General features: G+C 44.7%; 1 protein-coding gene across 1 annotated transcript in view; it reads left to right on the forward strand.

Moving 5' to 3' along the window:
- Positions 1-18228, forward strand: part of LOC124778040 (serine/arginine repetitive matrix protein 1-like) — a 197184-nt gene that overhangs the window by 99195 nt on the left and 79761 nt on the right. Inside the window, exon 6 of the mRNA XM_047253617.1 lies at positions 6516-6840. Within this exon, the coding sequence (XP_047109573.1) occupies positions 6516-6840 (325 nt within the window). The remainder of the gene's footprint in view (positions 1-6515; positions 6841-18228) is intronic.

Raw genomic sequence — 18228 nt, forward strand, 5'->3', positions numbered from 1 at the left:
GTTCACTTTGCGGGTCTGTGTTGTGTTAGGAGCACGGATATTTTTGATGATTCTTCCGGATCAGCCGGCCGGTGTGGCCGTGCGGTTCTAGGCGCTACAGTCTGGAACCGAGCGACAGCTACGGTCGCAGGTTCGAATCCTGCCTCGGGCATGGATGTGTGTGATGTCCTTAGGTTAGTTAGGTTTAATTAGTTCTAAGTTCTAGGCGACTGATGACTTCAGAAGTTAAGTCGCATAGTGCTCAGAGAAATTTGAGCCATCTTCCGGATCTGAGGAGGAAAACAATGATATGGATACTGACTACGAATCTTGAGATGGTTTTTCTGAAAGTTCCAACAGTTAAGGTAACTAATAAGAATTTTTGCTATCGAAAAATTTCATTACGAATATGTATATTACTATAAAAACAAACATTTTCTCAAAATATTTTATACTGTTGTTTTAGCTGTTTGCACTGATGAGCCAAAATATTGTGACCACAGCCCACGGAGACTTTGGGTACCGCCTAGTGACGTTGCGGGCATGTGACACAGTATCAAAAGCAGGCACGGATGGGTGATGACCCTGGCGAAGATATGGGCTGAAAATGAGGAAATCTATTGAGATAAGCCACTTTGACACAGGCCAGATTATTACAGGGTGTGGTAGATAAGTAATGAGACTCAGTCTAGAAAAACAAATTTATTGATCCAATTTGTACAAAACGTTAATATTCTTCAAAGTACTCGCCTTGGGCGTCGACACAACGTTGCCAGCGCGTTTTCCAAGCTTCATAGGCCCCACTGTAGTCCGTTTGAGTTATCCCAGTTAGTGCCTTCGTGACAGCACGTTGGATGTTCGGAATATCGTCGAAACGATGACCCTTCAGGCATCTTTTGACCTTCGGAAATAGGAAGAAATCAGGAGGACTCAAGTCAGGGCTGTATGGTGGCTGTGGCAAAACTTCAACTCCAATTTGGGTCAAGTAGGAGGTCACGAGGAACGCTGTGTGCGCCGGAGCATTGTCGTGGTGGAGACGCCAGCGTTGAGCAAGGTCCTGTCGCTTCCGTTTGACGGCTCTGTGCAATCGCTGAAGGACTTCTTTGTACAATTCGGCATTGACAGTCTTCCCCTGAGGGACAAACTCTTTGTGAATTAACCCCCGCTTGTCGAAAAACACGATCAGCATTTGTCTTGATGCGGGACTTTGACATTCTTGCTTTCTTCGGCCGCGGGGATGCCGGTGTGTGCCACTCCGAGCTCTGGGCTTTCGTCTCCGGGTCATACTGGAATGTCCACAATTCGTCGCCTGTTACTATGTTGTCTAAAAAGTGTGGATTATTTTCCAAATCATTCAACATCTCACGGCAAACGTCCACTCGTTGTTGCTTTTGTTCGGCGGTGAGCACTCGGGAAACCAATTTTGCGCAAACTTTCCTCATCATCAAATCTTGCGTAACAATTTGGTGAACCGTAAATTTATTCACGGAGACCTCATCGGTGATCATTTTGAGACTTAAACGATGGTCAGAGTCCAGGAGTTCTTTCACTTTGGCCACCGTTTCATCCACACGACTCGTTGAAGGGCGTCCAGATCGTTCCATGTCTTCAACGGATGCCCTCCCGTTTTTAAATTCATTAAACCACCGGAACACTTGAGCTCTTGATAGGGAGTCTTCTTTGTAGGCCTCCGTAATCATAGCAAAAGTTTCCGAAGCAGTTTTGCCCAAGCGAAAGCAAAATTTGATTGCATACCGCTGTTCTATCGAGCGATCCATCTTCAGCGTTTTCACAAGTGTCACGGGCATACAAACAACGTAATACGCGAAGCTCGACCCTCACTGCACCAGAGCTCCGACGCGACTGCGAACCGGTTCTATTGTTAGCTCAGATCCCCCACCACGTGACGTACAGGTGGAGACCGCCCTGCGAGCGTCTGGGGCGCCGCGCGGCGGCCAGTCTCATTACTTATCTACCACACCCTGTATGACGCTGAGCCTGTGAACAAGTATCTCGAAAACGGTGAAGCTGGTCGAATGTTCATGTACTACTGTCCTTAGCATCTATGGAAAGAGATAGGACAGCAGAACTACCGCTAGGCGCTAAGTGGTTGGACGTGCATGACTCTTCACAGAACATGGGGCTTAGAGGTTTGTCTGCTCTGTAAAGTATGATAGATGATGACCTGTGGCACCTCTGCCACCCTCCAAATCCTTGAACGCCATGCTCTCCGCCTCGCCTATCGCATCCGTCTCCCCTCCCCCATGCGGATCCTGTATGATCTCATCCCCTTCCCCCACCTCCTCCTTTTCCTTGAAAGGATACGGATCCTATACACCTCCCGTAAACTCGATCCTCCTCACCCGCTCGTCTCCCCAATCCTCTCCCATCCCCGCCCGCTGCCGCGCCTGTATTCCCACGTCCCGCCCGGTCTCCATCTCTCCACCCTCCTTACTCTCTCCCAAGGTGGCTTCCGCCAGCTCCCCCTCCCTGATGATGTCCTCCTCCCCTCCATCTACCCCTCCTATCAACTTTGACCCTGCCCCACCACCCACTTCCGGTGTCCTTTCCTTTAGGCACCCTCCCTCCCTCCCTTCTCTTCCCTTCCCTCCCCTTCTCTTTCCTTTTCCCCCATCCCCTCCCTCCACCACTCTTCCCCCCGGGCTTCCCCTCCCCCTTCCTCCCTCCCCCCTTTCTCCCCTGCCCGTGGCATCTCTGCTCTCCCCTCTCCCTCTCCCACTCCCCTTCCTCCTCCTCCTCTCTTGGCAGGTCCCCGGACTCGCACACGCATGGTGAACATTCGCGCGCCGGAGATCATCGCCATCAGTGTCTAGTGTGTGCCGTCGTGTTTAGTGTTCAGTGTTCCCCGTCACGCTCCCTCGTTCACCAGTGCCATCGTCATCTTCAGAGTTTGTGCGTCGTCTCATCAGTTAGCAGTGTGGATTATCGACGAGTGTGAACGGCTCCGTGTTTGTCTCTATGTGTCTCCTGTTTTATTGCCCACATTCTGTAACTTATGTGTCTTCTCCTGTTTTCTCTGCTTGTCTATTCTATGGCTGAAGAGCAGCGTAGTGTGCTGCTGACAGCCTGCCTGTTGTACAGGCTTTAAAATAACAATAAAGTAAAAAAAAAAAAGCACCTCTGCCAAAAGAGCACAATGCGATTGCACGGGACCTTCGGGATTCGACCGTCGATCAAGGAAACGTGTCGGCTCTTCGGGTGAATCACATTTTCCCTACTCTACGTCGATGCCGTCTCCACAACGCCGTCATCAATGTGAACGGCGGCTCGACACGTGCAGCGTTCCATGGACGCAGGCTAGTGGGAGCAGTATTATTTCATGGAGGACATTCTCCTGCGCTTGCATGGGACTTGTCTTAGTAATCTAAGACACGCTGACAGCTGCGAACACCTGTATACCTACATGCTTGATATCTTCCCCTTCTTTCAGCATATAGTTGTCCTTGTCTCAGAGCCAGAACCGTGCTACAGTGGTTTGAGGAGCACTGTAGTCAATTCACATTGATGTCTCGGCGACCAAATTCGCCTGATGTAAATCCTACGGAGCCCATGTGGGTCGCTATCGGGCGCCATCACCGCGTACACGAATCAGCGGCCCATTATATACGCGAATTACGTGACCTGTGCTTAGATACCTAATGCCACATACCACTACAAACCTACCAACAACCTATCGGATCCCTGATACGCAGAATCAGCGATGTATTTCGTTCGAACGAGCTATTAAGCAGGTGTTCATTATGTTGTGGCTAATCAGTGTATATGCCTGTTTATTTATTCATGGACTGATGGAAGTGTGAGTTCTAGTACTGGTGCTTGTCCTGATACATCACAAAACGTGATTACTGATGTGTGCAACTGATCCTGAGTTGACAACCAGCCTGATTTGCTAGTAATCCATAGCAGTAGTGGTGTATCCTTGCAGTTGGATGCAAACAGTACTGAATTTGAATGTGTCTCAGAATTTTTCTGTACTGAGATGATAAAACCAATAATAGTTGAGGCAAACAAGTGTAAAGGACGAAAAATTCACGGAATTATTAAGTAGATGTCTATGAAGAGAAATTCTATATGGCATCGATGGTCAATTGTAAAGATACATAAAATTTACTTGTTTTCCTCTATTATTTTGCATATAAGTGTAGGGAAGTTGCCAAAAGTAAGTGACTATTGATCAAAGGATGCATTTCTGAATATTTGATGGGCAAGCAGGCAATGAGTACAGACGAATCCCCTTCAATTTTATGTTTCACTTGAATGACAGCAAGAAATTCACAAAAGGTGAGCCAGGACATTATCCGCTATACAAAATTAGACCTTTCTTCATTTCTTTTCTCGCAGAGTGTAAGAACAACATCGAAGCACAGATGCATCTTACAATTGATCAAGGATGTGCCCCTTCGGAGGCAGAATAGGATTTAGAGTTTGTATGAAAAACCAAATAAATATCGTATCGAACTTTGTTTGCTGTGTAGCTCAACAACAGGTTATGCTTTGAATTGTGAAACTTACACAGGCAAAGCAAAGAATGTAGATAACTGTGTACTGAGTTGTGTGGAGATTATTTTGGAAAAAGCACACTGCATTTACATGGAGAGTCTCTACAGAGGCCCTACTGTGTTGGACTGCTTGTGGAGAGTTAAATCTCTGGTGTAGGCATTGCAATGAAACACAGGAAAGCTCTGCTTGATGAAATGAATAATGTGAAGCTTAGGAAGGGAGGAATCATGCCTTGTAGGAAGGTACGTTCGCTTGAGGTAAAATGGAAGTGAGTCAGAGATGTGTTGTCTTTCAACCAGACATCGAGGAAATTCAACTGTAACTAATACCAGAAGCAAAGGAGGGCAAGCAGGCAGACGTAAAGCAGATGTAACCGACTATAACGAGGGTGAAATTGGAATAGACAGGGTTGACCTGCTACCGAGCTGTAGCGCTATCTGTCAGAAGACACTGAAACGGTGGAAGGAGGCTCTCTTTCACTTTTTTCTTTTACCAGGAGTAAATAGTAGGGGTTGCGTACCAACAAATACCAAAAAAGACAACATCTCTGGTGTGCTTCATCGAGGCTTTCGGTAAACAGCTAACTAGTCAAGGTGGTGTGGAGAGGCTTCACGATTGAAGTAGTGGTCCATCACCAAGGGCAGACTCAGTGTTTTGCCGACACTTCACAGAAAATATCCCAGCTGTAGCGTGTAAACAAAATGCAACGAGGTGTCGTTAAGTTTGTGCAGATAAAGGGGAAAAAGAAACTGGGAAAGGAGTAGGAAAAGAAACAGGATGATGGTGTAAGAAGTGTGTTGTGAGTCTCTCCATACAAGACTGTTTCAGAGAGTACTGTACTCAAGTGAATTATACAGGGCGAGTCAAAAGTCCTTGGACACCTTCATAAGTTGGAAGATTAAAGAGAAAATAGAAATGTGATGATGGATACATAGGTTTGATGTGGGGCCGCAACTTTTGGAGTGAATGTTATTCAAGGCAGCCATCTTGAAATCCGCCATTTTGGATTCAAGTTTTTTTTTTTTTTTTTTTTTTTTTTTTTTTTTTTTTTTTTTTTTTTTTTAAATGGGAAGGGAGGTGTATACACATCAAATAACAATCGCTTCAGCTCTGGAATTTAGTGGTGTAATTTGTTTTTGTCTATCTTGTACAGTTTAGAGGTTATTAATGTTCAAAGTTGGGAAATTACCTTCATACTGACTGCTACAACACATGTTCTACGTGTTGTCCATCCCGTGCAATGCACAACTGTAGTCAGTATCAAGGTAACTTTGAACATTAATAACCTCTAAACTGTACAGGATAGACAAAAACAAATTACACTACTCAATTCCAGAGCTCAAGAGAGTGTTATTTGAAATGTCATACACCCCCCTTCCCATTAAAAAAAAAAGACTTGAATCCTAAAAATTTCAAGATGGCGGCCATGAATAACATTCACTCCAAAAGTTGCGGCCCCACGTCAAACCTATGTTCCCATCATCACATTTCAATTTTCCCATTAATCTTCCAACTTATGAAGGTGTCAAAGGACCTTTGAATCGCCCTGTACTTTTTCAAACACAACACTCCCATAGTGAATTTATTAGGCATGTATTTTTTCCAATAAAATATGTTCTTTTGGACATGCTTCTCTCTCCCAGGCATTCAAAAGAATGAGTTACCCGCCAGGTTAGCCGAGAGCACTAATGCGCTTCTTCCCGGACTCGGGTAGGTGCTCCGGCCCCAGATCGGTCCGCCCGGCGGATTGACGGCGAGGGCCGGTGTGCCGGCCAGCCCGGATGTGGCTTTTAGGCGGTTTTCCACATCCCCCTAGGTGAATACCGGACTGGTCCCCACGTCCCGCCTCAGTTACACGATTCGCAGGCGTTTGAAACACGCTCGCACAATTTGACGATTTACACTAGATGCAGACAACAGGGGTACACTGATTCCGTCACAGGACTTCGTGACTTCTTTAGGAATTTGGTCGAACAGTGTCAGTCGGCAGGGACAAAAGCCGCGTGTGTCGGCAGGTGGCCCCGTGTACACGACGGCGAGCCGCATGGCGGTGCGGCGGTCGGCGGAGCGGCTGGCCGACGGCTCGGTGGTGGCGACGGAGGAGCGCACGACGGCGGGCGCCGCGGCGCGCGTCTCGCCGCCCCCGGCCGGCTCGTGCCCCGCCGTGACGCCGCCGCGCAGCACCGGCGCCGCCGTCGGCACCGCGACGCGCCGCGTCACGTGGACGCCGCCGCCCGCCACCTCCACGCCGTGCGAGTGCGCGCCCGCCTCCCGCCGCCTCGCGCTGCCCTACTCGCCGCCCTCGCCCGTCGGCGCCGGCTCGCCCTGCCGCCGCATCAGGTAACTCACTTTTTGTCAGACTGGGGTTCGAAACCGGGTCTCCTGCTGACCAGGCAGATACGCTGATTAGACACAGTCGTCACCAAAACCACACCGACTACTCTAGCACGCAGCCCGTCAGTCCCAAATTCGCAACGTATACTGTAATCTCCTCCTTCCTCATTGGCCTACTGGATTGCAATATAAATGTCGTGCACGCATAATATGGCTAATGAAATTTTACGGTGAGTAAGGCTCTCGTTACTGATAGGAAAGGGCTCTGAGCACTATGGGACTTAAGATCTGTGGTCATCAGTCCCCTAGAACTTAGAACTACTTAAACCTAACTAACCTAAGGACATCACACACATCCATGCCCGAGGCAGGATTCGAACCTGCGACCGGAGCGGTCACGCGGTTCCAGACTGAAGCGCCTAGAACCGCACGGCCACAACGGCCGGCTACTGATAGAAAGCCGGCCGGGGTGGCCGAGCCGTTCTAGGCGCTACATTCTGGAACCGCGCGACCACTACGGTCGCAGGTTCGAGTCTTGCCTCGGGCATGGATGTGGCGTGCACATGGGGTTTTTTTTTAGGCTAGGCAGTAGTGATGTATGGAACCTTATACAAAACGTTATCTTGTCCTGTATTCCTTGTTGTATTAGTACTGGTCATCAGTAAGGCCATTTAGTGAAAAACAGGGTGCTTGAATGCCAATGTCAGTTGTTTGTGTAAATTCACCGAGAGATGTTGCAGGTGTGTCAATGGCGGACCTGTAGAATGGTGCTGACGACAGCTGCGAGGACGAATGGCTTTCATTATAATCCACAGTCGGTGAACTAGAATCGCATTCATGCTGTTGGTTGAACACTTCAATCTATGTGACAATCCGCAAAACTCCAATCTCGGTCTGCGTAAGGGGATTGGGCCAAAATTGTTTCACTATCGCAACCATGGTTTTGAAGAACAGGTGGGTTTTTTAGGTTAGAAAATTCCCTCCCTAGGCCCAACAAGACGCCTCCTGAGACGCGGCAAGGTAGGAGTAGGCAAATTGCATCAGGGAATAACAATATTAATGTGCTAATAGTAAACTGCAGGAGCGTCTATAGAAAGGTCCCAGAACTGCTCTCATTAATAAACGGTCACAATGCCCATATAGTACTAGGGACAGAAAGTTAGCTGAAATCAGACGTAAACAGTAATGAAATTATAAACTCAGATTGGAATGTATACCGCAGAGACAGGCTGGACAGTGAAGGCGGAGCCGTGTTTATAGCGATAAGAAGTGCAATAGTATCCAAGGAAATTGACGGAGATCCGAAATGTGAAATGATTTGGGTGAAGGTCACGGTTAAAGCAGGCTCAGACATGGTAATTGGATGTCTCTATAGGCCCCCTGGCTCAGCAGCTGTTGTGGCTGAGCACCTGAAGGATAATTTGGAAAATATTTCGAGTAGATTTCCCCACCATGTTATAGTTCTGGGTGGAGATTTTAGTTTGCCGGATATAGACTGGGAGACTCAAACGTTCATAACGGGTGGCAGGGACAAAGAATCCAGTGAAATTTTTTAAAGTGCTTTATCTGAAAACTACCTTGAACAGTTAAACAGAGAACCGACTAGTGGCGATGACATTCTGGTGGCAAACAGACCCCAACTATCTGAAACAGTTAACGCAGAACAGGGAATCAGTGATCATAAAGCGGTTACTGCATCGACGATTTCAGCCGTAAATAGAAATATTAAAAAAGGAAGGAAGATTTTTCTGCTTAGCAAAAGTGACAAAAAGCAGATTACAGAGTACCTGACGGCTCAACACAAAAGTTTTGTCTTAAGTACAGATAGTGTTGAGGATCAGTGGACAAAGTTCAAAACCATCGCACAATAAGCGTTAGATGAGTATGTGCCAAGCAAGATCGTAAGAGATGGAAAAGAGCCACCGTGGTACAACAACCGAGTTATAAAACTGCTGCGGAAGCAAAGGGAACTTCACAGCAAACATAAATATCTCCAAAGCCTTGCAGACAAACAAAAATTACGCGAAGCGAAATGTAGTGTGAGGAGGGCTATGCGAGAGGCGGTCAATGAATTCGAAAGTAAATTTCTATGTACTGACTTGGCAGAAAATCCGAAGAAATTTTGGTCTTATGTCAAAGCGGTAGGTGGAACAAAACAAAATGTCCAGACACTCTGAGACCAAAATGGTACTGAAACAGAGGATGACAGACTAAAGGCCGAAATACTAAATGTCTTTTCCAAAGCTGTTTCACAGAGGAAGACTGCACTGTAGTTCCTTCTCTAGATTGTCGCACAGATGGCAAAATGGTACATATCGAAATAGACGACAGAGGGATAGAGAAACAATTAAAATCGCTCAAAAGAGGAAAGGCCGCTGGACCTGATGGGATACCAGTTCGATTTTACACAGAGTGCGCGAAGGAACTTGCCCCCCTTCTTGCAGCGGTGTACCGTAGGTCTCTAGAAGAGAGTAGCGTTCCAAAGGATTGGAAAAGGGCACATGTCATCCACGTTTTGAAGAAGGGACGTCGAACAGATGTGCAGAACTACAGACCTATATCTCTAACGTCGATCAGTTGTAGAATTTTGGAACACGTATTATGTTCTAGTATAATGACTTTTCTGGAGACTAGAAATCTACTCTGTAGGAATCAGCATGGGTTTCGAAAAAGACGGTCGTGTGAAACCCAGCTCGCGCTATTCGTCCACGAGACTCAGAGGGCCATCGACACGGGTTCACAGGTAGATGCCGTGTTTCTTGACTTCCGCATGGCGTTCGATACAGTTCCCCACAGTCGTTTAATGAACAAAGTAAGAGCATATGGACTATCAGACTAATTGTGTGATTGGATTGAAGAGTTCCTAGATAGCAGAACGCAGAATGTCATTATTAATGGAGAGAAGTCTTCCGAAGTAAGAGTGATTTCAGGTGAGCCGCTGGGGAGAGTCGTAGGACCGTTGCTATTCACAATATACAAAAATTACCTTGTGGATGACATCGCAAGTTCACTGAGGCTTTTTGCGGATGATTATCTGGGAGTACGCATTAGGAGTGATTTAAAATGGAATGATCATGTAATGTTGATCGTCGGTGAAGCACATGCCAGGCTGAGATTCGTTGGAAGAATCCTAAGAAAATGCAGTCCGAAAACAAAGGAAGTAGGTTACAATACGCTTGTTCGCCCACTGCTTGAATACTGCTCAGCAGTGTGGGATCCGTACTAGATAGGGTTGATAGAAGAGATACAGAAGATCCAACGGAGAGCAGCGCGCTTCGTTACAGGATCATTTAGTAATCGCGAAAGCGTTACGGAGATGACAGATAAACTCCAGTGGAAGACTCTGCAGGAGAGACGCTCAGTAGCTCGGTACGGGCTTTTGTTGAAGTTTCGAGAACATACCTTCACCGAGGAGTCAAGCAGTATGTTGCTCCCTCCTACGTATATCTCGCGAAGAGACCATGAGGATAAAATCAGAGAGATCAGAACCCACACAGAGGCAATCCGACAATCCTTCTTTCCACGAACAATACGAGACTGAAATAGAAGGGAGAACAGATAGAGGTACTCAGGGTACCCTCCGCCACACACCGTCAGGTGGCTTGCGGAGTATGGATGTAGATGTAGATGTAGAGTACTCTACTGCATTGACTCCTTACTTAGCTTGCATTTATCGCGAATCTCTTGCCCAACGTAAAGTCCCGAGCGACAGGAGAAAAGCGCAGGTGACGCCTGTATATAACAAGGGTAGAAGGACGGATCCTCAAAATTACAGACCAATATCCTTAACATCGGTTTGTTTCAGGATTCTCGAACATATTATCAGTTCGAATGTAATGAATTTCCTTGAGACAGAGAAGTTGCTGTCCTTGCATCAGCACGGCTTTAGAAAGCATCGCTCCTGCGAAACGCAACTCGCCATTTTTTCACATGATATCTTGCGAACCATGGATGAAGGGTACGGGCGGATGCCATATTCCTCGACTTCCGGAAAGCGTTTGACTCGGTGCCCCACTGCAGACTCCTAACTAAGGTACGAGGATATAGGATTGGCTCCAAAATATGTGAATGGCTCGAAGATTTCGTAAGTAATAGAACCAAGTACGTTGTCCTCGATGGTGTGTGTTCATCGGAGGTGAGGGTATCATCTGGAGTGCCCCAGGGAAGTGTGGTAGGTCCGCTGTTGTTTTCTATCTACATAAATGATCTTTTGGATAGGGTGGATAGCAATGTGCGGCTGTTTGCTGATGATGCTGTGGTGTACAGGAAGGTGTCACCGTTGAGTGACTGTAGGAGGATACAAGATGACTTGGACAGGATTTGTGATGGGTGTAAAGAATGGCAGCTAACTCTAAATATAGATAAATGTAAATTAATGCAGATGAATAGGAAAAAGAATCCTGTACTGTTTTAATACACAGTCACATCGATTAAATATTTGGGCGTAACATTGCAGAGCGATATGGAGTGGGACAAGCATGTAATGGCAGTTGTGGGGAAGGCGGATAGTCGTCTTCGGTTCATTGGTAGAATTTTGGGAAGATGTGGTTCATCTGTGAAGGAGACCGCTTATAAAACACTAATACGACCTATTATTGAGTACTGCTCGAGCGTTTGGGATCCCTATCTGGTCGGACTGAGGGAGGACATAGAAGCAATTCAGGGGTGGGCTGCTAGATTTGTTACTGGTAGATTTGATCATCACGCGAGTGTTGCGGAAATGCTTCAGGAACTCGGGTGGGAGTCTCTGGAGGAAAGGAGGCGTTCTTTTCGTGAATCGCTACTGACGAAATTTAGAGAACCATCATTTGAAGCTGACTGCAGTACAATTTTACTGCCGCCAACTTATTTCGCCGAAAGACCACAAAGATAAGATAAGAGAGATTAGGGCTCGTACAGAGGCATATGGGCAGTTATTTTTCCCTCGTTCTGTTTGGGAGTGGAACAGGGAGAGAAGATGCTAGTTGTGGTACGAGGTACCCTCCGCCACGCACCGTATGGTGGATTGTGGAGTATGTATGTAGATGTAGAAGAAACATAATGAGTAAACCGTTGAAACAAATTTCCGCGTGAGACGGTAATACTTCTACGTTCCATTATTATGGCCACCTGCATCCGTGACAACCCACAACTGCACTAAAAATTCAGTTTGACAATTGTTCGCATCACTTTTCGAACGGTGGACCGTAGGACGTTCAGCTGTCGTGACAGCTCGTACCGTGCCCGAAAATCGCACATGGCGCCTGGCAGTCTCGTCAGTGACAACAGTGGCTTCTTCAACGATTCGTGGCGCAATTGGCCGTCAGCCTCTCTCAGAAGCGTTCTCCAAATCGCCAGTTACTTCGAAATTCCGAGTCATGTTCTTCAGTTCAGCTGTGGACCTCTCCATGTTACTCTAATGCATCGATACTCGTGAGGGGCAGCAGCAGCAGCACAATCGCTTTTGTTTCGATAACGCAGCTTTATGGCTAAATTCCAGCCCGTCTTGTCGGGACTCACGTTCACTGCCTGCACCTGCTATGCTCTCTGATGCTTGTTTCAAACCTATGTCGCCATACCAGTATGGGCGCCTAACGGCAAGTCGTGACACTAACACTACAAATAACGCAAATCCTGCAGCACGCAGTCTGCACATCATCCCTGTAAACTTGCATACCCATACAGTAAATAGTTTTCCATCTATGCTGGCTCTAGTAGCGAACGTTTTATTATAACTACACTGCACATTCATATTATATTAGGTCGGTGCACAACAGTAGTATTGATGTCAAATTGATATAAAATTAATTGACTAATTAATTAAATTGCTCAATTAATCTCCTCCCTCTACACATGTCCCACCCTCTGACAAATCCCCTTCCCTGTGGCAAATCCCCTCCTCCCAGTCCATACCTCCCTTCCCCTCTCATCCCCTCTCATCCCCTCCCCTCCCCATAATGGTGCCTAGTTCAAATTTCTGTGATAAATTCAAATGTCAGTTACATTGCAGTCGATATAATCTCCTCCCTCTACACATGCCCCACCCTCTGACAAATCCCCTTCCCTGTGGCAAATCCCCCCCTCCCAGTCCATAGCTCCCTTCCCCTCTCATCCCCTCCCCACTCCTTTTTGGCACCTAATTCAAATTTCTGCGATAAATTCAAACGGCAATTGCATTGCAATGGATATACTAATAATAATAATAATAATAATAATAATAATAACGCAGATTGATGGGAAATTCAATTTTTAGTGGGAAATTCAAATCGCCTTCATCTGCTCCCCTGTTGGCGGGAAATTCAAATTTTTGCGGTAAATTTAAATTTTCACAGTAAATTGAAATGTCAATTACATTGCAAAGGATATAATAATTTAATAATAATAATAATAATAACAGAAATTGATAGGAACTTCAAATTTTAGTGGGAAATTCAAGCCCTGCACACGTGTGTGCTTGCAATATTACCATCAGGGGAAGCCCTGGGAAAAGCTCAGTCGCTCATTGGCCTCAGTGGTGTGCATAATCCGTTCAATTGATCAGAAGCTGGTGTCTGACAGAGAGGACTTTAATAACTGTATTACCTGTAAGCATTCAGCCGAGGACTGCATTCGTAGTTTCCTACATGAGGATTGGTAAGAAATGGTAATGGAGGAGTGGAAGAAGAAGAATACTTTTTGGCAAATAATGGTGATATAGCGAGATGGTTTGGAGATGCGTTTCGCCACTGATACAGACGGTTGCTTGTGCTGGAAGCGCCTATTTTTTTTAAAATGACTAGTCATTCTGTCTCAGAGGCGATTGCCACTGACCAGACTGAGTGATACCTGCCAACCCTGCATCTGTTCATATGATTGTGACATCAGGGATATAAGGCGTGCGTGGCAGCTCACCAAGCTCAGTCGGTGGAAGGATTGTGAAGCATCAACAGCAGCAGCAGCAACCAAGATCGTCCAGCATCCCCCAGCAGAATGAGAAGAAGCAGAAGAGTAATTACCTCCTGCTTAATAATAATAATAATATTAGAGTACATGTCTGTCACATCTACATCTGTTGCTGCCATTATTATTATCACATGTAATGCATCCTCTCCTTCTTTGTACAGCAGCAGCATAACAACCCAGCCTGTCAGGACCTGCAGCAGTGGTGGTGACTTCTGGCTTGTTGGGCCCCACCCATTGTAGTGGAACTAATGGTTCAAATGGCTCTGAGCACTATGGGACTTAACATCTATGGTCATCAGTCCCCTAGAACTTAGAACTACTTAAACGTAACTAACCTACGGACATCACACAACACCCAGCCATCACGAGGCAGAGAAAATCCCTGACCCCGCCGGGAATCGAACCCGGGAACCCGGGCGTGGGAAGCGAGAACGCTACCGCACGACCACGAGATGCGGGCTGTAGTGGAACTGGTCACCATGTTGGAACAGAACAAGGAGCTGATATTAGCTGTGCCACTCATCAGTTTGTGTGTCAAAGATACACAATGGCAACACCAGAGTGTGGATATACTATCCATGACTCATAGAAGTGCACTGGGCATGGCAAAGACCAATATTGGACTACAACATACGCGCCATCCATTGAACTGGGAAAAATTCTGGTGATACTACAAGGACAGAGGGTGTATGTAGTGGATGAAAAGATACCAATTGCTCCCAGTGCGCTAGTACTATTCGTTTCTGCATATAATTTAACTGCTAGTGGATCAAAGCATCTGAATATAGGCATGGAAGCAGACCGTGAATGGCGTGTGGTGATGGAGATCGAGAGTGTGATGAAGGGAGTTAAACTGCCGTGTACTCAGTCATAATGTGAGGGGGTATGTTTTGGAGTGTCATAAATCAGTGCTCAGATGACTGCAGAGTATAAACCATCTCTGTCTGTTTCAGACATTTACTATAGTCGTGTGACACTATCTGTCACATCAGTGTATGATGATGCTGCATTCATGGTGAAGTATGGGAGCTTACCAATTTATTTACAGCACTGTACTGTTACAAACTTATCTGAACTAAGGATGGATCTATGTCTTGAGTCAGAGAGACTGGACTGCTGGCTACCATCTACTGAAGCTTCATACAATGATGTTGTGAATTATCTTTGTGTGCATAGTATACAAGTGAACGATTTAGACCAGTGTTTCGGATCATGTATCAGTGCAGTGCCAAAGGCAGCTTCTATTGCTCCAATAGACGTGGAGTCCATCCATCTCAAATTTTCAGTTCAAATATCTGAGTTTTATGATTCTCCTATCAGATTTTCGAAAATATGAACAGAATATTGAGGAAAATGTGAACAGAATTTAGTGCTTACAAGGAACAGCTATTCAGGAAATACTGTACTTCTGTGTAAATTGAACCAGTGGATTTTGCTAATATACTGCAATATATGTAATGCTTCTGCTGAACTGTAAGTAAATAAATAATAAATTACTTAAACTCTTTCGTTTTTCTTGCTTCATAGCCCTCTCATTATAATGTGCAGATGTGTAGCCATTGAAGCTCTTCCGGTAAGTTACTAGTTACTGATTCCACTACAATGGCTACACATATTATCATTATAAGTGTTTTTTTCTGTGAAAGCCCACTGCATGCCAATACCCGATTTAGTGGGTATCATGGCAGGCGGTGAAGCATCCTCATCACAAGAACTTTGTTGTAAGCGACTGGGCTTGTGCTGGCATAGAACACCAGAAGAAGAAGAAGAAGAAGAAGAAGAAGAAGAATGGAATACTCCTTTCTGATAATAATTAAGTGATAACTGTGGGTGCATCAAACAGTCGGAAGACAAATGTTCCAATTTCACTGCTAACACATCTGGATGAAGTCCGCTTAGAGCATGTGTGTATATTTTAAAAAACACTGTCTCAGTCCAGATACCAACTATTACAGGATATATTGCAAGGTGTAGATGATGTGACATCACAACATTCAGTGAAAGCAGTGATATCCCTCTACTGGAAAAAGTAATACCAAACACTGCATTTATATTTGATGATATTGGTGTGGAGAACTGGGATCAAATTCGAAGGTATTTCTGTTTTGGACACAATATTGGTGTTGATATATTTTATTTGAGTCTGACATATTCCAGAATCCCAAAACAGTGGCTGTGCAAACCTCATTATAGCCTTCAAACAAGGCAAACTGAATTTAAAGCACATTTACTACGTGCATGTAGGAAGTGATATGTCATTCAATTAATTTGTAAAGATATGTGGAGATTGCTAGAATGACACACAGCTTGGGTTTCTCATTGTCGATAAAACAAGAAAACTGAATGATGGCAGATACAAACGAAACTGCCAGGAGTTTCTATGTGTATTGATATGCAAAGAGCTGAGTACATCAGTATACATTACACCATGGACAAATTCCTATGCATGTTGTGGACTGAATAAGCTGGGATGAGTGTACATAGACAGAATATTTGCTTGTACATGGATGCAAAAATTCAAATTCTTGAACATAAAGTGTGTGCAAGGAGTTAGAGATGTATTATATATTTCTTCTGAGATCGATAAACACATTACATGGGGGAGTTAATATTTACTGAGAAGAAAGTAAACAAGTTAACTGTAAATGATGATATTACTGAAAAAGAGATGCTGAAGAATAAGTATAAGGTGTACCTTTTACAGAACTCTGTTAAGTGTATAATGCGATGTCGCCCAAGTATAAAGTCATCCAAGCACGGAAGGCTGTTCAAGAGAAATTATGGCTGCTAAGGTCAGTGCATTTGGAGTGGGAACAAACACTAAAATTTTAAGTTGTTTTCATTACTGAACCTCTCAGGCAACTCTGGGCAAGATTACGCAATAACATTGATGGCACTGCCAATTTCATTAACTGTCACAGTGATGCTAGGATAGATAAAATATTCAGCATCAACATGGGGACACCATACATGCTAGGCACGCAGCCTATAAGTTTAACCAAGAACACAGTACAGATTGGTGATAGTTCTTCAGCTGATGATCTGGGTATGTATCATGAAATACTGTGTTTGACTGATGTACATAAGAAAATAAATGGAGTACCAAAAGGCCATAGCAGTGTCAAATACAAATCCATTATAAGACTTATAATAGATGGTGAAAACAGTATCGATGATAGCGTAAAAGACTGAACAATCATCCCTATACCACAAACATTATGACAACCGCAAAAAGCTAAGAGATCAGCTATCACTGCTGATGGCATCAGCTTCCACTGGTAATGCAACTCATTTGAATAAGGTTCTTTCAATAATTTCTGAGCTTAGAGGGAGAGGAGTGTGGAAACAGTAGTTTGAGAACTACACAAACCAGTACGAAAAACATATCCTCATAGACATGTCATAATAAAAGGTTTGGATGACATGGCAGGCTGATCTTGTAGATTACAGTGCAATATTCATGTGTAAATAAAGGTTTCAAAAATATTTTAATCGTTGTTGATACATATTATAAATTTGCTTCTCCATTGCCTATAAAAACAAAAACAGGGAGAGATATTGCACAGATGTTTGACCAATTGATGCAGATGGGGACAAACCAATCTCTGGACAACCTTCAAACAGACCATGTTGGAGAGTTTTACAATAGATATTTCAAGACTGTGATGGAGCAGTGTGAAATATACCACTACACAGCATTCACCCATCTAAAGGAAAGTACCGTTGGATGTTTGAATAGAACAGTAAAACGTCAAATGTGGATGCATTTTAATCTTTGTGATTCATACAAACAGAGTGATATCGTCCCTGAAATACTTGTGCACTATAATGAAACTAAACATCACGAGATAAAAATGAGAGCTATTGATGCTCATGATTCTGGACTGCTACATTCAGGACACAATTATATTAAAATGATGGATCCGTGGAAGCAGGAATTTAATGTGGGCAGCTTAGTACATATTTCAAAGTATAAGACTACCTCTGAGAAATCATACCTGGCCAAATCTGTCAAACTGTGATAGTTACCATTTCCAATGTGCAAGGAACGAATCCTAGAACTTATAACTTAAAGGACAGCAAAGGAGAAGAAATTGCTTGAAGTTTTCACACAGTAGAGTTACAGAAAAGTTGAGAACTGGATGTACTTTTCATAGAGAGGGTCAGAAGACATTTAGGGACTAGAGTGCTAGTTAAATGGCTTGGTTTTCCTGCAACACAAACAGTTGGATTGACGTTGATGATTTGCTACATAATGGAGTGGAAAGATCATAACCACCACAGTCGCATTACATGCATGGCAGGAGACACATTAGAAGAGGTGGTGGTATTCTTGACAAACTACTGGTTGAATGACACATTCCCAGATATAACTACCATGGACCTGGAACAAAGCTTAAAAAACAGTTGGCACATGGCCATAAGGGATTGATTTGCACAACAAAGTGTGTATGGAACACAACACCACATATG

This window comes from Schistocerca piceifrons, chromosome 1 (genome assembly GCF_021461385.2).
Source record: "Schistocerca piceifrons isolate TAMUIC-IGC-003096 chromosome 1, iqSchPice1.1, whole genome shotgun sequence".
Taxonomy (NCBI): Eukaryota; Metazoa; Arthropoda; class Insecta; order Orthoptera; family Acrididae; genus Schistocerca; species Schistocerca piceifrons.